This window comes from Boleophthalmus pectinirostris, unplaced genomic scaffold (genome assembly GCF_026225935.1).
Source record: "Boleophthalmus pectinirostris isolate CB_2022bp ecotype Guang Dong unplaced genomic scaffold, ASM2622593v1 HiC_scaffold_4, whole genome shotgun sequence".
Lineage (NCBI taxonomy): Eukaryota > Metazoa > Chordata > Actinopteri > Gobiiformes > Gobiidae > Boleophthalmus > Boleophthalmus pectinirostris.
The window spans coordinates 2,063,510-2,083,321 of record NW_026571353.1 but is presented as its reverse complement, the minus strand read 5'-3'; the positions used below and the strand labels follow the sequence as shown (position 1 = coordinate 2,083,321).

Here is a 19,812-nt window from a genome sequence, read left to right as displayed (position 1 = left end):
CTTCTGCATTCTGAACATCCTAGTTATTCACCGTGATGAGTTTATGAGAACTTTTCAAAGCTCAGACTCACACTTGGACCTTGGACTTTGGCAGTTCACAGAGGACACTGCTGGGTTCAAACAGTTCAAATATCACGCAGAGGGTTCACCCATACTGTTAATGATACTGGACCAAAATCAGAAGTGAGTAAAGCAGCTAAAAATTGTGCTCAAGTAAGACTATTAAACTGTTGTCATTTTAATATCATGACAACACTACTTCAAAATAGAATTACTCAAGTAAAAGTCCACAGTAGTGGTCCAAGAAATGACTCATACAACTATAATCCGATCTATGATTTTAAGTTAATGTAAACGAAAGGAGCTCTGCAAGAAACAAATGTTCAAATCGTTTCATATTATCGACATCAACTTTTTGCCACTTGTAGAATAGAAGAGGAAGTACAAAAGTGAAAACAGTGGCCTTGTATTTGAGCTAAATTTGTCTCGTCTTATTGTTTGGTAATCAGGAAGTGCGTGTTAGCATGCTAGTTGTTAAGTTTACCTGAACTCTGAAGTTGTGAACAGCACTGACAAAACTCATCACGGTGAATAATTAGGACGCTCGGAAAGCACGAGGTTGAGTGAGGAAGAACTTTGGCAGGAACATTGAACTTCTTGGGTTCTTTTTAAAGACAATACAGTAGGAGCTTGTACCTTGTTGACAGGTTTGGGCTGCTGTTTTGAGTCATCTTCAAAACGGGCTCGACGTCACAAAACCAGAAGATGTTTGGAAACATGCGGATGACGACTTCTTTGGGCTCTGTTGGCTGTAGTGACTCTGGTAGTAAAATCTGGAAAGAAAGGTGTCATTGTACCGTATTTTCTGCACTATTAGGCACTCTGGATTATAATTATATTTCGAACTTTTTTCACAAATAAACCGCACCGGACTTTAAAGGAAACCCAACAGTGTGATGGGTGAGTGGTTTTGTTTGTATGTGCATGTGTATATTGCCTTAATTTACACACACACAAAAAGATGTCATTGCAGCGTTCCGTTACGTTCGGCAGATCAAAAGTTACACGCTGAAGCTTTGTCAGGTTGTGAAGACGCTGTTGCTGCTGCATCCACAGTTTTGCCCGGTGTAGGAGACAGGACTGGTGCACGGTAGTGTGGTTGAGGGTGTGGGTGCAATGCTCTGGTGCAGAGGGGGCGGGGCTCAGGCGGGCAGGTGCGCGTCCATGTGTTCGTCCATGTGTGCATGTGGAAGGGTTTATAAGTGTGCACTTACCTGTTACGCAGTGGGTAGCCGTAATTTTTGTTGACTGCCACTCTTTCTCTATACTCATCCTTTATTTTCCAACTGGTTCTATCCATCTTCGCTGCGTTGGGATAGCTGTATGTCTGATAATAAATACACAAAATGCATTCTGGATCCCAGCGTATTAGTTTGCAATAGCCTTCACAAACTACGACCCCAGGACCCACTCTGATCTTCCTGAGCAGCTATAAGGTTGGTCAATAAGCCACTACACCAGAATTTGTCATCCGCATGTTTCCAAACGTCTTCTGGTAAGCGTGTATAGAAAGCAGAGACAATAATACTGTCCCCGGTGTTGGTGGTGACGTGTCGTATATCAGCTGTTATCACTTCCCGTAGGCGTGATCAGCCTGATGGACCTGGTGGTTCGCTCAGACTGACCACGCCTCCCATCGTTCCCTGGTCTCAGGAGGAAGGGGTCTCGGGCGTGCGACAGGACGAACGCTCCATCGTCTAAGCTGATGGTGTCCGTGCTCCGTCTCCTGATTTGAATGGATCAGGAGCCCAAACATGTCAGCAAGATGAGTGTTTAAAAAGAACCCAAGAAGAACGTTTTTGGATTTGGACCAAACTGTTTAAAAAGAACTCGCTTTTTTTTTGAAACTGTAAAATTCTGCTACAGCGCCAATAAGAAAAGTCTCGTCAAAGGACCATGAACTGTAACTTCTAATGTGGTCAAGACGGCACAATATACCTCCTTAGGGACTACAACGTGGACTTAAACTGGACTACACTAACCCTCTGTGACTCACACTCCACAATGAGGACTTCAAGAGGACTCACACTGGTGACTCGGACTGGACTGGACTGGACTGGACTGGGCGGGCGGGCGGTGCGTGGGTGTAGTCCTCTGGTTCTCTGGACATTGGGACATTCCAGTACTGTACAAAGTGCTGTTTTAGGTTTAGTCGAGTCTGTGGCTGTGACTTAGATCTCTGGTGCAGATAGACATGCGTGGTGTGGTCTCTGTGGTAGCGCTAACGACGATTTCATAGACATCATATTTCACAACCCCGTCATCGTGATCTGCGTATTTGAGGATTCTACATGAAAAGATAAAAAGTCCACATATGTTTGTAATAATGTCTGTTAAAGTGGATTTGGGTCACTGAAAAATAGATGTGGTTTTAAGATGGAAGCAGATGTTGATCGAGTTTTCTCAGGAATAATGGGGCGATTTGGAGGAAAATATTCTCAGAGACAAAGTAACAAGGTGCATCTTTAAAGGAACTGTATGTACGATGAGATAAACCTGTTCAAATCAAATATTGCTTTTACTGCAGACAGTTGTAATGCTGATTTATTCTGCTCTGAATGGTCACTACCTAAAACCCCAGCACCTGCAGCCATCATGAGTCAGTGCTAGTGCAGCCAGAGAGGGAATTCTGGATGTTCTGAGCTTCACTTGAGGCCTGAACATAAACTGAGAATGAGACAAACAGGTTCTGGCAACACAGGTTCAGTTGTGATTGTCGCATGTTTTTAAAAAGTGTGAAAGTGCAGGCTACATACACGTCCTTTAATGAGAAAGAGGAAAAAATGGATTTGGAACTTTTAGATTTACAGAAAGTCATTGTGATATTGGGACTTAAATTCTAAATATTTGGGGAATATTTTGTTTTGGAAATTTTTAAAAACAGTAAAATGTTGTGAAATGTGTTTTTTCCAGTGTCCCGGACGCCCGCTCCTCCTGTACATGCGTGTTCTGTCCTGTAGGGGTGCTATAGGTCCTAGTACATTGTAGACATGCACCATAAGAAAACCATAAGTCTCATGAATATTCCAAATGCTGTGTCCTCAGAATGTGACTGTATGTGGTGAATAGAAGATTATCTATGTAAAGGAAAGTATTCGATATATACAGAATATATATAATATATATGACAAAACAAGAGACAATCTATGCCGCAAAGAGGATTTTAAACTATGTATTTATTTTTTTATTTGAAGTCTGGATTCTGCTGGCCAGTGGAAGAGTGCTATTTAACAGATTCTAATGTTTGGTTCTGATGTTGTTCTGTCTGAGTGTACTACTACTGCTGTGTTCTACTGTGGAATTCTCTGGAAACAAACCACTGTCTGCTGTTCGGAATAAAACATTTGTATTTGAACTGTCCCATCATGTGTTTTTATTAAGCAACTTTTCCTAGGATCATGTTTGACTGTTAGATCATATTATGCAAAACTTTTCATCATGTTTCACTGTTGTCTCCACACAAAACAAACACACGCTACCTGAAGCTGGGTTTTGTTTCATTCACACTTGTTTGATTAATCCAGAGTCACCTTATCTGACCACTCAGACATACTCTGTTTGGATTTTACCAGTTTTGTTGCATCACAGGTAAAGCTACAGATTTCTCCCATACACTTTTTAAGTCCATAAGCCAGAGCCATACTCAGTCTGTGGTCAAATCATGTTCACAACAAACACATGGCTCTATCAGAACAGCGTGGCTATTAGCATGGATAAGAACTTTCTTTCCTGTTGCTGACAGCAGAGGGCGCTCCAGCCCATCAATGACTCATTGGAAACAAAGGTGTAGTTTATGTAGTTTATGAAGGATTTTTTTCCTCAAGCAGACATTATCTTAAGTTAGAAAATGTGAACTAATGATCCCAAATTGACCAAAAACACATTTAAAGTCAAAACAAATCATAACTGTCCATGGCTAATTGACTAAAACTGGTGGAAAAACAATTAACAAACAGTTTAATTGGACAAGAAACCCTGTAGTTGCCCATTTTAAAGAAGCACGGCTCCATCTTCTCTCTTAAATCTACTGGAACAGGGCAGGTGAAGCTTCCAAGAAGAGGAGGGGATATTAACAGGCTGCTTCTACAAACAGAAAGTTTTGATATTTATTCCTTAAAAACATCTCCTGTGGCTCACTTTTGGACGGGCCAAATGATCAGTGGGCAGAAGGTTTTGTATGGGAGCGGCTCACACGGAGAACCATGATCTGACCAAGATCCACTCATCCAAACGTTGTCATTCATTCAAAGCAGTTTGGGAGTAAATGTGCAGCTTTTTCTCACTGTCTAATTGGACCATGACCTGGTGGTCTTATGTATATGTTTAAAAATATATATTTCCTTGACATTTTTCAGTTGCAACAGTTGCTTCAAAAAGATGTCAGTAATGGTGTAGTATTTTCGCAGTAAGTTTGAAATAGTTGAGTAGAGTTCTTGCAGATGGAGGGTCTGCCGTCTGTTTGTCTCCACGGAGATGTTCTTTCTTGCTCAGCCTAAAATGTTCCACAGTATGGCATTAAGTGTGGAGAGGCATCACAGTAAGAGTGCATGTTTTTAAGAATAAGGTACGCTTTATCATGTCCTTTGCTTCGAGCCATCCTTCAAGGCCTCTGAGCCAACCTGTCAGGACCCATCTCCAGATCTTGAGCTAGTCTTGGACAGGACTGTCTCACCTGGAGGATCTGACCTGTTGGGTTGGGGGGGACTACACCACTTCCCGCTCTACATCCTGCGCATGTCTCCTGCAGAAAGAGCCTCTGTCCTGTCTGTATCAGGTCAGTGTCTTTTAGGATTTCAACAGATTTCAGACTCTCCCGGGGGCGGGGACAGGTGTATGGATCATGTATGAGTGGATGTCCGGCTACTGAAGTTTGAGATGTTTATTCTCATCATTTCCCCATTCACCTGCATTTAACACATACAGGTCACTAAGACGTATCACACTGTTTTAGTGCTGACAGCATCGTTAGCTAGAGCTGTAGCTTCATGTACAGGCTGCATTTTGGTCACTACTGGTTGAACTACATCATGAATGTCTACAAATCACCTGTCCTACGCTTGCACTGTTTGCTTATCATAATCAGAGCACAACGCACATCAAAACTGCCAAACGCAATTGCAGCAGTGCAACTTGATCCACCGACGCACCTGTCTAACTGGGCCCTGGTGGCCGATCTGTGTGTCGTTACTCTGGCTCAGATGAGCTGTGGTGTCCCCCCCCTCTCCCGTGTGGAGGATTAGGCAAAAGGAACTAGCCACTAGTCAGTGTGAATCTGAATACGAGCTGTATATTTACACCACAGCCAGATGAACTCAGTCCAGCTGAAATCAAATCCTCTTCTTATCTTCAAGTGAATAGTTCACACAGTCCCGATGAAGATAAGACACAGAATTCTCCCTAAAAGAGAATTCTCCCTGCACTTCCGTCAGTCTGCCCCAGGGCAGCTGTGGCTGCAATAGTAGCTTACCATCACTGGGTGTGGAGAGAAAGAATAATGAATCTATAATGCCCTGTCAAAGTGTCTTTGTGACATATGTCTGTGAAAAGTGCTATATAAATAAAGACTTACTTACTTGGACACACTTTGACTTGAACTTGATTTATCTATAACTGTATAGCACACAACACTGTTGTTATCTGTTCTTTAGCCTATAGTAGTGGGGCTGGGTGGGAGAGAGCTCACAGGTGATAACAGGTCAGTTATGTGTTAAATGTTTATGAAGAACGGTCAGGTGAGTGTCTCCTGCTCCTCAAACACCCATGTGACGGCTGTAAAGTAATGGGCAGAAGCACCAGATGTGACATCAAATTTTCTCAAAATTTCATTCAGTTCACTTCAACCCAGCTCACTCAAATCACAAAGTGATAAAGTGATATGAGCACATTTAACATGATAAATCTATGCAAATATATGATGATAAAAGTACACATTATTTGAGCTCAAATCTGTACTCAGCACCCTGCAGGCAGCATGAGTAATAACATGGCCGTCTTGCATCATGTAGGGCCATTGTCTAGTAGGCACATTATACCGGCCCTTTGTGTAGGCCCTTTGTGTAGGCCTGTGCCAACAGTGGCACTCTGCACTATCACAATGACACATCACTCTGCTCTGATTCAGGTGAGACTCAGTCCACGTTCACACAGATCATCTTACAGGCCGTCATCTCAAGCAGCTGAAAATATATGAGAGTCATTTCTGTTTGCAGAATGAAATGACTGAGCAAATAGTACAAGATATATGGAGGCTTTATTTGGATTTGAGCAACAAAGGGTTATGCTAACAGAGGATTACTGTAGCTTACTTGTTTTAACCAGAGTATGATTTGACCAGATGTTTGTTTTGTTTCTCCTGATCCAGTCCAGTCTGTTTCATTAAGGCTCTGGACTTCTGTGCTGTACTGAGACTTTGTGCTGGTGTCTGCTCTAGTATCTGACACCTGTGGGTCATTATGTTATAATTTGTAATATTCATCTACAATGACTTAATAAAAGAAACAAGTCTGCAGAGCTCCAACTGGGAACTGCATGTCGCCATAAACCCCATCACAAAAAAGAGTCGGCTCATAAGGACAGGTGTAGATCACGCTAGCAAGTGGTTGATGTTTTTTTCATTTGTACCAAAATGACGTTGCAGAAAACTACATGTGTTACAGAAGAAAAATGGAAGACAAAGTAAGCAGAGGGCGTGTACATGACGTACAGTGACGGTGAAAACAGTGACTAATTGCCAAAATGGCATCTTGAAAATAACAGATTGAAGATTGCTCAACATGCACAAATCACTCAGAGTACTAATCCTTTTTACATAATAGGTCTGCTTTAAACTCTTCCCACTCTTTCCCTACATTGTCCTGATATTCCACGTTCCAAACACGAGGGCCTCCAGTTGGAGAGGCCCTTCTTTTGATTTGACCAGTCAACGTCATCAAACCTGTGGCTCCAGCAGATCTTCCTCCAGGGGCCAGGTTCCCTCTTTCATTTCTTGTTGTTTGGTATTCCACTGAATCCATCTGACAGGGGATTGGCCAATCAGGGGACCCTGTCGGTCAGCCTCACCTGCTTCCACCTTTCACGATGGCGACATATATAAACAATATTCAAAGGATCAAAAACTTGTTTGTTATAAACCTAAAAGACTCTCTCTGATCAGATTGGTTTTGCTGCAAATGCACACTTTCCGATTATTGGACTAAAAACCCTTTATAATTAGATTCAGACAGTACACAACTGACTTACTTTGACCCCAAGCTGTAACAATATGTCCTTACAGAACATTTGCTTTAACACAAGCATTGTGATTGTAGAACCAGTTATAGGAGAATATAAACCTACTTTTAAAGAAAAGTACCACAGAAACTGGTCCCCTTCGTCGCGCCTCTCTCTCCTGGGGCAGGGACACTATGTACAAGACCAGAATTACCTCCCTTTGTTCCATCTGTGAGATTAAAGCAGGGCTCTAAAAGTCCAGCCTATCAGCTCTACATCTGGACAGTGAGTGTACTGTCGGTGTGAGCACCTGTGTGACCCGAGGAGTGACCGCAGGACAGCAGCAGAGCACAGGTGCACAGCTGATAAGGTCCTAATGGTGCTGTGAGGCCTGGAGCAGCTTTTTATGCCATTTTAATGTCTCTACAACAAGATTTTATCTCACAAAACAAATCATGTCATTTTGATTGAGATGGAAGAAGAACATGTGCTATAGGTCATCTGTTTCTTTTAGACAAATCAAATTTAATTTTGAATTGGGATGAAAAAGGGACACTGTCATTAATGATATTATCATCTAGTATTATTCATGTACCTTTTCTCTAGCTACCTCTGTCATACACTAAGGGGTGAGGACATAGGCCTTTAGGCAGCTGGTGTTGAAATCCGGGACATCTGACAGACCTGTTCTGCCACGTTTTACTGAGTGAGGATCTGCTCAAGCACAACATGCAAAATAACACTTATGTGTTTAGAGTTTTTCTCATAATTTTTTCTGGTCAATAAGACCAGACCGTAGGGTGATGCTCAAAAAGGCACTTTTCACATAGTCCGAAGCAGCAGCCTTATAAGGTCTGTAAGACCGAGGCTGCTACAGCTAAACATCATCCACTGGAGAGAACAGGGTCACTGTCCACATGGATGGCAACACTAGAATTGAAGCAAACACTCAAATCAGTAGACCACATCCATTATGGTGATAAAGAGGGCATTAGCTCTGTATGTGCACTACGCCACAACCACAACCACAATCAAACACAAATCTTGTTCCAAAATTAAGCAGTCATTTGCAGGAACTGCACCAGATCAGGTGATGATAGACAGAGTATGATGCAAACTCTCATCACAGGGTTCATGTAAACAAACAGCACGTGTCCCTCACGGGCACAATGGGCATTGGGCACCCTGACCCGTGCGCACAGATCCACCGTGCGCCGCAGCCCCTCCGGGCTTTGGAGCGGGTGGCGCCGTGTGCGTTGTGCTGACCATTACATACTATCCATCATAAAGCCGACAGCATCCGCGTGCCCACCCCTTCTGTACACACTGTGACGGCCCGCCTCCTCCCCGTGACGTCAGCACGTAGCTCTCCTTCCTGGATAAATACGCTCTCTGCGCCATGAGACTCCGCACACAGGATCACAGCGAGCAGAGAGGACCGGCCCGAGCTCTGGCCACACCGCGACTATTACAATCCTCCCTTTGAATAGCACACTTGAGTATACCACAGCACCGCAGCCATGATGAACGGACAGATGAACGGCTACCACAACGCGCTCATCGACGAGGACTGCTTTTTATTCACCTCCGAGTCCGTGGGAGAAGGGCACCCCGGTAAGAGCCGCCGCGCCTCTCAGAAAGGCGTTCACTCCTTTGATTCCGCCTTGCTGTCGCGTGTAATAAAACTAAAGAAGAACCCACGTCTGTTGTGTTTCCAAAGCCCGTCTGGATCTGCTGAATGTTGGTGATGAGTGAGGCCGGGGGGGCTTGTGTGAGGCGCTAGCTGCTAACACGCGCTAGCCTATTTGGATGACCGCAGTAATCCGCGTGTCTTGGAGAATCCATTAGCTCTACACGTTTTACGCATGGTGGGCTCCATGACAAACCCGTAATACGCGGCCCGAACTCTTAAAACACCGCCCTGGGATGGTCTAGACACCGGCGTTTGACTTGTAAACGTATTTAGAAAGGTACTGTAGCGTTATTTTAGCCGTAGCATCCAAACTGTGGGACATTGGTGCGTTTGGAGCTGGTTCGGAGCCTTCACGCGCCCGCTGCCTTCCGGTCCCGGTGCGATGCGCGCGCTCATTCCAGCCCCACGTGCGCATGATGCAATGGCGGCTCTAAGAGTCTGCGACACTCCCGCCGGGTGTCCCGCCGGGGCGCCCTGGAGCGCTCTCCCCCTGCACCAGTGCTCTTTGTGCCGCACACGGAGGACACTCGGACGGAGTTGGTGGACTTTCACAGCTGCGGGGAGATTAGGGCTGTCACTGGTGGAAGTGCTGCCTTCTAAAAACCAATGAGGGACGAGCCAGTACTCTAAAAATACCTATGAGTAACGCAGTCGGTATGAGTAATACTGTAGAAGTGCACGTGGGAAGTATTTGGTTACATTTACGGTTACATTTACTAACTTTTAAAATAAAACCGTACTTGTCAGCCATACCTGTAATACATTTAATGGTGTAACAGTGCTCTTGAGTAAAATTTGCAGTTCCTCGACCCACTATGAGTAAGTATATATGAATAAGTGTACAAGTGACCAAAGCTTCACACTGACCGTATGAAATAATTCAAAGATTAGTTTCTTGCACCGATCCTTAAGATATGATTAACATTTTTTGGGGGGTCTAGCTTGTAAAAATCAGATTTTGTGCATACAATGTTTCTTGTACTTAAAGTTGTATTTATTGCAAATAAAAATATAATTTGGATGTGATGGGGCAATTACTCTTGAATAATATTCTTTTTGAAGTAATGCAACACTTAAGCAGAATTGTGTCCTCGTTACCCACCTCTGCACATGGCTAGTAACAACACAAAGAAAGCAAGATGGGCAAGGATGAATAATTTGTCCAAAGTGGTGTGACTAAATATGCACAAGAGGCCAGCCAAACCCTACAAACTAATTGTGTATACACTTCAGCGTTAATGTTGTTAAATAATAAACTCAACATTTCTACTGTGCTCTGGATGGTTTTCAGTAATGACTTGATGAATGTTGTGTTTTATTTTCAGACAAGATCTGTGACCAGATCAGTGACGCTGTTCTGGATGCTCACCTGAAGCAGGACCCTGATGCCAAAGTAGCCTGCGGTAGGTCCCAGTCTGTTTTCACATGAGTCTGAAGACTTACAGTTTGAATGACATGTGTGCTTTTGTGTGCTTCAGAGACTGTTGCCAAGACCGGGATGATCCTTCTGGCTGGAGAGGTGACTTCCCGCGCTGTGGTGGACTACCAGAAAATAGTCCGTGACACCATTCGCCAAATCGGATACGATGACTCTTCCAAAGGTAATACTGCAATGAGCTTGTTGAGTCTTCAGTGATGGAGCACACGTGACCGCTCTGTTGTTGTAGGTTTTGACTATAAGACCTGCAATGTTTTGGTGGCCTTGGAGCAGCAGTCGCCTGATATCGCTCAGGGAGTCCATATTGACCGCAACGAGGAAGACATTGGAGCAGGGGACCAGGTCAGATAAGGGCTCCAGGGAACATGTGGGCCTTGACTATCCGGCTTGTAATAAATGGTCTTTGATGCTTGTCCTTTGGCAGGGCTTGATGTTTGGCTACGCCACTGACGAGACCGAGGAGTGCATGCCTCTCACCATTGTGCTTGCACACAAACTCAACTCCAAAATGGCCGAGCTGCGACGCAACGGGACTCTGCCCTGGCTCCGACCGGACTCCAAGACCCAGGTACAGCATGGGTTCTACATATGTTAAAGGACCTTTTTAGACTTTAGAACACAGGCTAAGTACATGTGACTGTGCTTGTACAGGTGACCGTACAGTACCGGCAGGACCGGGGGGCCATGCTGCCTGTGCGTGTCCACACCATTGTGATCTCTGTCCAACATGATGAGGATATCTGCCTGGAGGAGATGAGGGATGCCCTAAAGGAGAAGGTGATCAAAGCTGTGGTCCCCTGCATCTACCTGGATGATGACACCATCTACCATCTGCAGCCCAGTGGGCGTTTCGTCATCGGGGGCCCTCAGGTAGCACACTGTACAACACCTCTTCACAATGCACTATGTATATGAGACTTACTCTTTTCTATGTCCTGTTATTCTAGGGTGACGCAGGACTGACTGGCCGAAAGATCATTGTGGACACTTATGGAGGCTGGGGCGCTCATGGGGGCGGGGCCTTCTCTGGTAAGGACTACACAAAAGTGGACCGCTCAGCCGCGTATGCTGCCCGCTGGGTGGCCAAGTCTCTGGTGAAGGCAAACCTCTGCCGGAGAGTCCTGGTCCAGGTGAGAACTTTCATACTGGAATGTTTCCTTCTGAACAAGAGCTTCATTTAGAACCCATCTGGACCTTCAGTAACACATGTGTGGTTCTAGGTGTCCTATGCCATTGGAGTGGCCCATCCTTTGTCCATTTCAATCTTCCACTACGGGACGTCCAACAAGAGTGAGCGTGAGCTGCTGGACATTGTGAAGAGGAACTTTGATCTGCGCCCAGGAGTCATTGTCAGGTAACCACTAGAGGAACGAGCTCTAGAAGAGTTCTCCTGGAACTGTAGTACAGTCAGTTTGAATGCTGCAATTGGAGCTGCCTCACTGTAGGAGTGTGTAGGCCTTAAATAGGACTGCTGACGGCAGCTGTGTGCACGCCAGGCGGCTCATTAATCTTTGTTTATGAGTTTAACACCGTTTTGGAGGTGTAGGGGAGTTTAAGTTACGTTGCTGTCTAGTAGTACTGCAAAATCCATGTTATTTTAAATACAGCAGATAAGTGGCTTTGTTCCAGTCACAGACATGGCCTCAGGGATGTGGTAAGTGTCCTGGTGCATGCTTGACCTGAGCCGCAGGTCTAACAGGGTGGGTACTGCGCACATGTAGCCTGTTTAACATCTCTCAGTATTAAAGTGCTGGTATAACTGGCCTGTAGTGTGGCTGTGACTGCTGCTAAATCTCCTGATTATGTATTCCAGGGAGCTGGATCTGAAGATGCCCATGTATCAGGGGACTGCAGCCTACGGCCACTTTGGCCGAGATTGTTTCCCATGGGAGGTGCCCAAAAAGCTCAAATACTAAACGTGTTAAGCTTTTCCCCCCAGGCTTGTTGGTGTATACTACAGAGAAGCCTCAAGTCTCCCGGGGAGAAATGCCTTTGCATCATGCCCTCACTGATTCCCTCCTCACTCCTCACTGTCCTGTTACTGATGGCACATCTGTGGGTCCCACATGTTCAGTCTTGTAGCTAAAGCTTTCAGGTCCCTTGGCATTCCTCTGTACTCAGTGGTAATCAATGGTTAGTCTTTTGTCCTGTGGTGGTGGACATGTCTCAAGCCTTCTAAGGTCATGGTGCTACTGGTGCTGGTGTGGCAGTGTCAGGCGGTCCTCTCAAACATTCCTCTGCTGTTAGACCCAGTGTTCCTGTCTTTTTGCTTTATTCCCTCTTTGTCTTTGTGGAGGATGCTAGAATGGCACAATTAAAATTCGAGTTGTTGCTGTTTTCACTCAAATGCTATGCATTGCAGGCTACAGGAAAAGCCAAGTCCTACAAGCTCTGAACGAGCAGCTCCTCAGACTCCCCACGCACAGACCGGAGCAGTTTTCTGACGTAATACAGAAAAGTCAGAAGCTGCTGTCTGCTCTGGTCTGCACTGGGACTGGTGATACTTGAATTCAAGACAAATTGGATCATTATGCATTGAAATGAAATTTTTAGATGCGTCCTTTTTTGCACATGAAATGTTGGCATGTCCCTGGCTCCATGCGCTGTTGGCAGGTGTAGCTACAGAGAAACCTGCTGCTCAGCTCTGGAGCTGGGGTGTCTTTGCCTTGCCCTCTATGGGCTCGTCCTCAAACCTCCACTATTTATTTGTTCTCTGAAGGGCGGCGTGATACAGAGAAGCCGTTTCAGAAGGCAGCTTTCCACTGGTATGGACTCGTGACTTTTTAGAGTGTGACGTGAGGCTCCAGAGTGTGCTACAGAAAAGCTTCGGTTCGCCTCATGACACAAGTGTCAACTTTAATTTTTTTACCTGCACATTCTATTTATGAGGTTCTTGGTGTTTGAAATCCCATTGAAAATGTTGGTGCAATGTGTATAATTGGCTCTTGGCTGGACACTGGGGATGGAGACATGTGGCTGGTGTTGTACAGAGAAACCAGCCTTGTTTACAGACCATCCCTCAGTGGTCCAGTGCTCTCCCACCGCTGGCTCACGTAAGCTTGAGTGCCTTTTCTATTCCTCTGCTTTTGCTTTCCTCCGCCCCCTCCTCCCCCTCTCAGAACACCCGCACTGTAGTGTCCATGTGTACGATGCTCTGTAAGAATAAACAACCACTCATCCAACCCCGTGTCTGTCATTCTTTCACCTGTGATGTAAGGCTACAAATGAGCAAACGGGTTCAATCGGGTTCCATTCACACTTGCTCACCATGACCTGTTACAACTCGTGGTAAAATGTTCCCATAAATTTCCACTACATCCTGATGACTGTGCAGTATGTGTGTAAACCAGCACTAAGCTGAAGAGTCAGGTAGTACTTTTACTCTGAGGGTAAAACTATAAATCTTACAATGAGATTAGAAAGTCAACCTGCATATTGTAGTAGTTTAGGAACTGTTGGCCAATCTAATGAGTTACATGTGACGACAAAGCATGGAAGTTACCGTGGTGTTTATATACCTTATAATAATAATCCTATAAAAATGCATTCAGCAAACAGCATGAGCACAATGGTAATGGGTCACACTGGTTTTCTTTAACATCTCTGTTATTGGCACTTTAAAATCACTACATTCCTCTTGAGTGGATTTTACCAACACTTATTTGACTTTGTGAGGCACTTTTTAATTAAAGTTATTTTACTACCAGGCAAAAAGGCCCAATGTTTCAGTAAGTCCTGAAAAAGTCCAAACGATTCAAGATTAAAGGGCTTAATGATTGTGTCATTTTCTGATCCGTTATGTTTCTTTGTCACACACAGACCTGGAGTTTGTTTTGTTTCATTGTTTCACACAAACCCTGCATGTTTAGGCTGTGTTCTTCTCACCTGCAAACTCTGTTCCACCTTGTGATGTCATGTAATACAGGAAGTGCTCCACTGTGGTTTTTAATCTCCATACACCTTTATCAAATTAACTGGGAATTCCAGGGCAGCAATAATTCAAATCTTTATTGAACAAAAGATAAAGGGCAGCTGTTAACTCAAATGTCCTGACATCACAAGGAAAGGAGCAATGTCAGCTTTGGACATGTACACAGGCAAATTACTGTTACTGTGTGCATGAAACAAAACTAACTCTAGGCATGATTTTGATAAAACTGGAATATAATCTGTTTGGAGTGATTGGGAATAATAAAATTGTGAAATGTAATTAAGGAAAACTGTTTTGCACTCGGCCCATTCATGACCAACATGAGTCAGTATAGTCACATTTTCTTTGTGTTTTTGTAATTTTTAAGCAGCTTTTCTGTATTTTATGGAAACAAATCACAATATATGTCTCTCTTAACTGTTGGCAGGGATCAGAATGGTCAAAAATGGGGACACCAGGGACAGTTCTTGTATAAAACTGGGACAAAACACTGTTTTTGTATAAATCTACTGGGACATGGGACACAGACTCAACCCTGGGACTGTCCCGGGGAAATGGGGATGTCTGCTCACCCTGATAACAACATGACTTACAAGTTTATGTAATATAGGACCTTTACTCTGAACACAATCTTAACTTAAACGTGTGTTGTCTCAGGCGGTACAGAGGGATGAGGACTTATAGTGGCCCCTGCACTGTTGTATTACACTTCCAGTGTTATCAGCCCTGTTGTCAGCACAGACTTTGTCTGCACCTCATGTTCTTGATTTGAACCACATTCCAAAGAGAAACTTAGCCCAAAGCCCTCATGCACACCGCTGAAACGAAACAAGAATTTTAAAACAGCAGAGACATGAAACAAAAATGTGCTATTAAAAACTCCAATGTTTTCACAAGAGCCTATAATTAGACTGTATCAAGGCTGTACATATTAGGACGATATTATTTAGAGGTATCAATACTTGATTAGGTGTTATTGTTGACTTGCTGCTCGTGTTACTGCTATGGAGTGCAACACTGAAGCCCCCACACCCCCCGGTTTCAAAAGTACATTTCCTAGGGTGAGCAGATGTCTCTATTTACCCAGGACAGTCCCAGTTTTGAGCCTGTGTCTGCTGTCCCAGCAGATTTATACAAAACCAGTCACCTGTCCCAGTTTTATACAAGAAATGTCCCAGGTGTGAAGCATAAACTGTCATTTGTTGAGGTAAAATACAGAAAAGTTGTTAAAAAATTACCAAAACACAAAGAAAATGTGACTATCCGGACTCACATTAGTGCCGAGTGCACAACAATTTTCCTCCATTACACACTCATTTCACAATTTTATTATTATCAACCACCACAGGGATGTCCTAGTTTTTTATTTTGAAAATCTGGTCACCTATCCTATACATTTTTCTCACAGAAGTTCCAAAAAAAATGAGCTGGATGGCCTCCATGATGTTTTTGAACTCTTAATAACTGCATGATTTAAAGTCTATGGGGAAAAACCAATGGAAAATGGACTTGTGGGACCAGAGTCGACTTGGGAGAGTGTGGGACTGTGGAGGCGTTATCCACCTTACCGGGTCATGTGACCACAGCACAGGCCAGCTGCCGGACACATGAGAAGGCCACAGCACTGGCTCAGTGCTCAGGATCAAAATCCATCTGCATAAGAGCACGTCCATTAGCCTACTGTACTATTTGGATGCCACTTAAAAGACCATCTTCAGAATCTGGATTCAGTGATTTTACAGTGAAAAACAGCATGTGTAAAAGACTTGAATCAATCATTTTGACACTGATCTTGAGTACTCGAGTAATATTAACTGCTTTAGTTGTACTGATGTGTGTACAATCCCTCTGTTGTCCAGGTAGAATCCATGGCAAAAAAAGATTTTGATAAAATACGTTTCACAGCTTGAAGAAGCAGTTTGGATGAGCTGGGAAACGTATTCAGCCAAAATAAACTTTTGTCCTGTTGACAAATTAAATATGTTCTTTTGCCTTAGTCGTATTGAGTTAGTTTATGTGACTTGCTTTGGTGAATCGTTTTCAAGCTAATATATTTGTCAATTCATTTTTACCCCTTAAATGGCTTGTACCTGCTTGTCTCCATGGAGATGTTAATGCTTAGACTGCAGTATTCCCTACTTGGCATTAAATGGATCTATTATGCATGTTAAATTCAATTCAATTAAACATTTATTGCTCATAATACATCGTACAGCGTATATTTTTAGCAACCTCACCTCCATAGATCTAACCTTTAATTGAGTCTGGTTTCACCCCTGCTTGTCTCCATGAAGGCTAACTTGATTTCCTACTGTAACAGATGAGTTATTCAGTTGATGAATCAGTTGATGGTGCTGGACTGTATATAAATAAATCATTTCCTAGTACGTTTTTTCTGCATAAATAGTAGTTTTTTGTGAACTCCCCTGCAGCTGTAGTCTTGTGAGTGTCGTTTGGGTCAGATAGAGATACAGTGTGTGACAGTTGAGAGCATTTGCCACGCCCCCTTTCTAGTCGACTCATTGATCGGCAGCACATGTCTTAAGTCGACCATGAATTTCGACTACAGCCCTAATCTCTGTGGAGACAAGCAGGTGACAGACCCTCCCTCATAACAGTGCAGCTTTAATGAACTTAAACTTCAAGATTGCTTGTCTGACTTGAGCTCAGTCCTGTTCACTGGTGCTGGTGTGTATTTTTGCTGTGCAGTGATCAGGCGCCTGGCCTTATCAGAAGGAGCTGCTGTAAAAGTGTTGAGCCTCACGTGCCTGGAGAGTGACGCTCAGATGAAATACTGATGTAATTCTCCCTTTTGAAGAGCGGCAGCTGTGGGCCTGAACCTAACCTCTATATTTAGGGCAAGTGTCAGGGACGAGGAGGAGCCATGAGGGGTATGACTGACCTACTCACTGTCCCAGGTCCAAGGCTGGAGTCAGTACGAATCTTCACCTTTGAACTTTTAATATGAGCATGGCACCGTATGGCATTATACTTACTCTTGCACTGACTCTGTCAGGATTTTTTCTCCATAAATCTGACCTGTAACTTGGCCTGTTCATGTCACCTGCCTGTCTCTATAGACATAAGTTTAATGCCATACTGTGGAACATTTTTAGGCAAAGTAATCACATCTGATGGATGTGCCCTCCACCTGCAAAGTTACTGCACACTGTATAGTCAAAAAATATTCTTTATCTTAATTCAAGATCTTTAAACTAATTATTGACTTAGATTTTATAAAATTGACCAGACACTGGTCAGTTTTATAAAATCTAAGTCAAATATGAGGCAGACCTGCTCAAGTCAAATAGACTCAAATAGAACTTTTATTGAGAACAACTGTAATGCTGATGTATTCTTAATTACAAAAACACTGGATAAGATATCCAGTGTTTGTTGATGTTTGTTATAATTTGGACTTTTGATTCTCAAGACAATTATATAATCAGAAAACAGAATGAGTCTCACATGACTCTTTCATTTATGTTGCAGTTTCAATGTTGAAATCCAATGTGTTTAAACCTAAAATGTCTCTGATCTGAGTGGTCTCTCCCTAAACCCCAGCCTCTGCAGCTCAGTGAGTGAACATTCAATGTTTTGGCCCTTGTTTCCTTTGCAGTTGCTGGGTAACAGTCATAGAAATGACCTCTGTCTACTCACAGAAGTCATAATTTTTTTAAGTCCATGATGTCTACTGTTCGTCTCCAACCAGAACGTCTCTTGTGGGTTTTAAGCCATGTTAGAAAACAGACCTGGAGTGTTTTGTTTCATTCACACACGTCTGAGTAACTCTCCAAAGCTCAAAATGCTGTGTTCCACTTTGTGAAGTCGCACAGCAGTAGATTTCAAGTTTACATTTGACCCTTAGTTCAGGAGAGATTGACAATGAAATGATCTAAATGATAGTGAAGGTGTATGGAGTTTAAAAACACAGTGGAGCACTTCCTGCATTATGACATGACATCACAAGTGAGAACAGAGTGTTTTTAGTGTGAGAGAAGAACTCCGCCTTAATCTGCAGGGTTAAACATGTGTGAATGAAACAAAACACAACTCCATGGATGTTTGTGATGAGGAAAAGTCATTATAGCAGAAATCAGAAAATAGAATAATCTGGGCCCTTGAATATGGACGTAAACTCTGCCTCATGCCCTTTCACCTTCATAATACACGTTGTTAAAGAGTGATAGGTAGATCAAAGTGTTACCGACTCTGTGAAACATTAATGATTTTAAAGTGTGTGTCACTCAGACCACTGGAGCAGTCCAATCCCCGCCGCACTCGTCCCTCGTGTGTCGGTGGTGTTTGTTGTGAACTCCAGAGGAATGTCTCCGGTTGCGTCAGGCCCGGTCATGATGACTGTGCACTCCGGGAGATTACAGGTGAATGAGGCTCAATAACAGACGGACATGTGGAGCCTTTGTTCGACGTAGTCCAAAAGTCAGCACTTACTCACACGTATCTCAGGAAGTGTTGCATAACCTGCCCCAGTGCCCCACAAGTCACTGCATGGTACTTTTGTTTACTTCACTGCTGCAGTCTGGTCACGAGCTGTCAGGGGGACCAAGGCAAATACAATAGTACAAGTGCTGCCAACTCGACTTCAATACTGAGGAAACACTTTATTTAGAATGTGACTTTCAACATTAAATGGTAGTACTTTCTTTTCTATTCCCACGTGGCCTTATAAGTGTGTAATCCTTCAGTGGTCCATGGGTGTGTACTAGTCTATGTGCTCTGAGACTTGTTCTGTACAGCTCAACATTATTCTAAACACATTCAGGAAAGGCTCATGTCTGTCATTTTCTGCTCAAATGAGTATCTAGTAGTTTTAGTATCTGATGTCAGATACTTTTGACAACTCTAAGTACAAGTAGGCAGTGTTGGGAAGGTGACTTTTAAAATGTATTCCCCTACAGATTACAGATTACATACTCCAAAATGTAGTTTATAACATGATCCATTAAAATACTTAAAGTGAGTAACATAATCTGAATACTTTGGATTATTTGATATTGTCACGTTTTTTTTAAAACTACATGAATATAGCAACCACATCCTGAAAATTTTTGTTTGTTCTCTTCAAATTGGCTGAGCCCAAGTCTCCATGAACAGACTTTTGTTTTACTGTAGAGAAGAAAAGATGAGGAAATGTTAACATAAGATGTTTTGTCTCTTTAAAGACAATAAAAAGCCCAGACTTTACTTAACCATATTAAAAATATTATTGATAGAGAAATGATTTTTATATGAGATCAGTGCTGCCTTCAATTATGTCCATCCTACTGTTAGTGTCATATTGTTTAGTCCTGATTTAGACCCGGTTTTAGTTCAGTTTAGTCCTGGTTTAGACCTGGTTTTAGTCCTGGTTTAGATGTGGTTTTAGTCCTGGTTTAGTCCTGGTTAAACCTGTTTTAATCCTGGTTTAGACCTGGTTTAGATCTGGTTTAGTCCTGGTTTAGAGGTGCGCTGGAGGAAGCG

The 19,812-nt window shown here is 43.3% G+C and overlaps 1 protein-coding gene across 1 annotated transcript; it reads left to right on the top strand.

Annotated features, from left to right (window-relative positions):
* The first annotated feature begins 8,667 nt into the window (after positions 1–8,667).
* On the top strand, positions 8,668–13,582 carry mat2ab (methionine adenosyltransferase II, alpha b). Its single transcript, XM_020938406.2, has 9 exons — positions 8,668–8,883; positions 10,288–10,365; positions 10,441–10,563; positions 10,630–10,742; positions 10,825–10,968; positions 11,052–11,270; positions 11,348–11,530; positions 11,621–11,754; positions 12,214–13,582. The coding sequence occupies exons 1-9, from the start codon at positions 8,790–8,792 to the stop codon at positions 12,314–12,316; spliced, it is 1,191 nt and encodes a 396-aa protein (XP_020794065.1). The 5' UTR covers positions 8,668–8,789; the 3' UTR covers positions 12,317–13,582.
* The last annotated feature ends 6,230 nt before the right edge of the window (positions 13,583–19,812 follow it).

Bases quoted from the DNA above. Each gene is read 5' to 3' on its own strand.
- mat2ab (XM_020938406.2), top strand. From the start codon at position 8,790: ATGATGAACGGACAGATGAACGGCTACCACAACGCGCTCATCGACGAG. The intron at 11,531-11,620 runs GTGAGAACTTTC...GTGTGGTTCTAG, and splicing joins GCCGGAGAGTCCTGGTCCAG to GTGTCCTATGCCATTGGAGT. The intron at 11,755-12,213 runs GTAACCACTAGA...TATGTATTCCAG, and splicing joins CGCCCAGGAGTCATTGTCAG to GGAGCTGGATCTGAAGATGC.